Below are 1,157 nucleotides of genomic sequence, written 5' to 3'. Positions count from 1 at the left end.
AACAAGAAGCAGCGATAAGGGACTGTGCACCAATGCAGGACTGCTGCTGCTGTCACTTAACTGTGTATTATTAATTGAGATTGAATCTGTAGAAGGACGTTCAGTTGGCATATTTTGTGATGGCGAAGTTCCAGTAGCAGATGAGTTACTGTCAGTTGGAGGATTGCTCTGAGAATTCTGATTTTTGTCTTGTGTCTCATCTTTGCTTTCTTTATTATTTTGGCCCTCAGAGCCCTGTCCATTCTGCTGCTGTTCGGCAGTTGTATGGCTTCCCTTCTCAGCTTGTGCGGAATTGGTATTTGGGTTCTTTATCGCCTCTTCGTTCTGCGTAGTTGAAACTGTACCGTCCACCTCCTTATTTTCCTGTGATGATGTCTCCTTAATTTCACGTTCCAGTTCTGTTTTTATATCTGGGAAAAGTTGTAAAGTATCATTAATGATTTTTTGAAGAGTAAATGCTGCAACAGAGGCGTCTTCCACCTGTTCCTTGGCCTCCTGCGCTAAACTGTCAGCACTTGCAGTGACCTTACTGACTTCGTCAAGGAAAGAATCCACTTCCTTTACTTTTTCCATACAAACTTGAGCCAACCTCTTTACTTCTGACTGACTCGTTTCACTTTTCATATTAACGTGGTCTCCAGCAATTCTTTCAAGAAGAATATTTGCCTCAAGCAAATCACCTTCCCCCTTTAAAATTGCAGCCGCAGAATTGCTTGTTTTGTTAGCTATCAAATTTGCGTTGGCAGCGGCATCAGTGATCTCTCTTTCTGCACTTACTGCCTTCTTTACCGCCTCTTTCAATTCACTCTTTATCTCATTCACATTTTCAGATAGACGCAAAGCACGGCTTGTAACATCCGAAACAAGCTGTCCAAGTTCATTGGCCTTATTTGCTGCATTCTTTGCACGGTTTGACGCTTCTCTCCATTCTTCCTGTACGGTGTTTACTGACGCAAGGATAATCTTCACATCATTGTTCTCCTTCTCCATCTTAGCTTTCAATTCATTCAATTTCTGTAAAATATTCTTTTCCTCAAAATCTTGGGACGCCGCACCATTATCCGCATATGCCACACACACACAGCACTGCAGAAGTACCAACAGGTACACCACGCGGCGCAGTTGGACGAACATCGTTGTCATGATTGTCACTGTGG

General features: G+C 42.9%; 1 protein-coding gene across 1 annotated transcript; it reads right to left on the bottom strand.

Moving 5' to 3' along the window:
* TM35_000122830 (uncharacterized protein) lies at positions 1-1,152 on the bottom strand (the record flags this gene model as incomplete). The annotated part of the gene is made up of 1 exon (XM_029025258.1): positions 1-1,152. A coding segment is annotated over one exon (1,152 nt), but the record flags the coding sequence as incomplete, so codon positions are not given.
* Between the last annotated feature and the right edge of the window lie 5 nt (positions 1,153-1,157).

This window comes from Trypanosoma theileri (assembly GCF_002087225.1).
Source record: "Trypanosoma theileri isolate Edinburgh chromosome Unknown TM35_Tth_12_V1, whole genome shotgun sequence".
Lineage (NCBI taxonomy): Eukaryota > Euglenozoa > Kinetoplastea > Trypanosomatida > Trypanosomatidae > Trypanosoma > Trypanosoma theileri.
The sequence above is the reverse complement of the archived record's forward strand: the minus strand, read 5'-3'. Positions and strand labels throughout refer to the sequence as shown.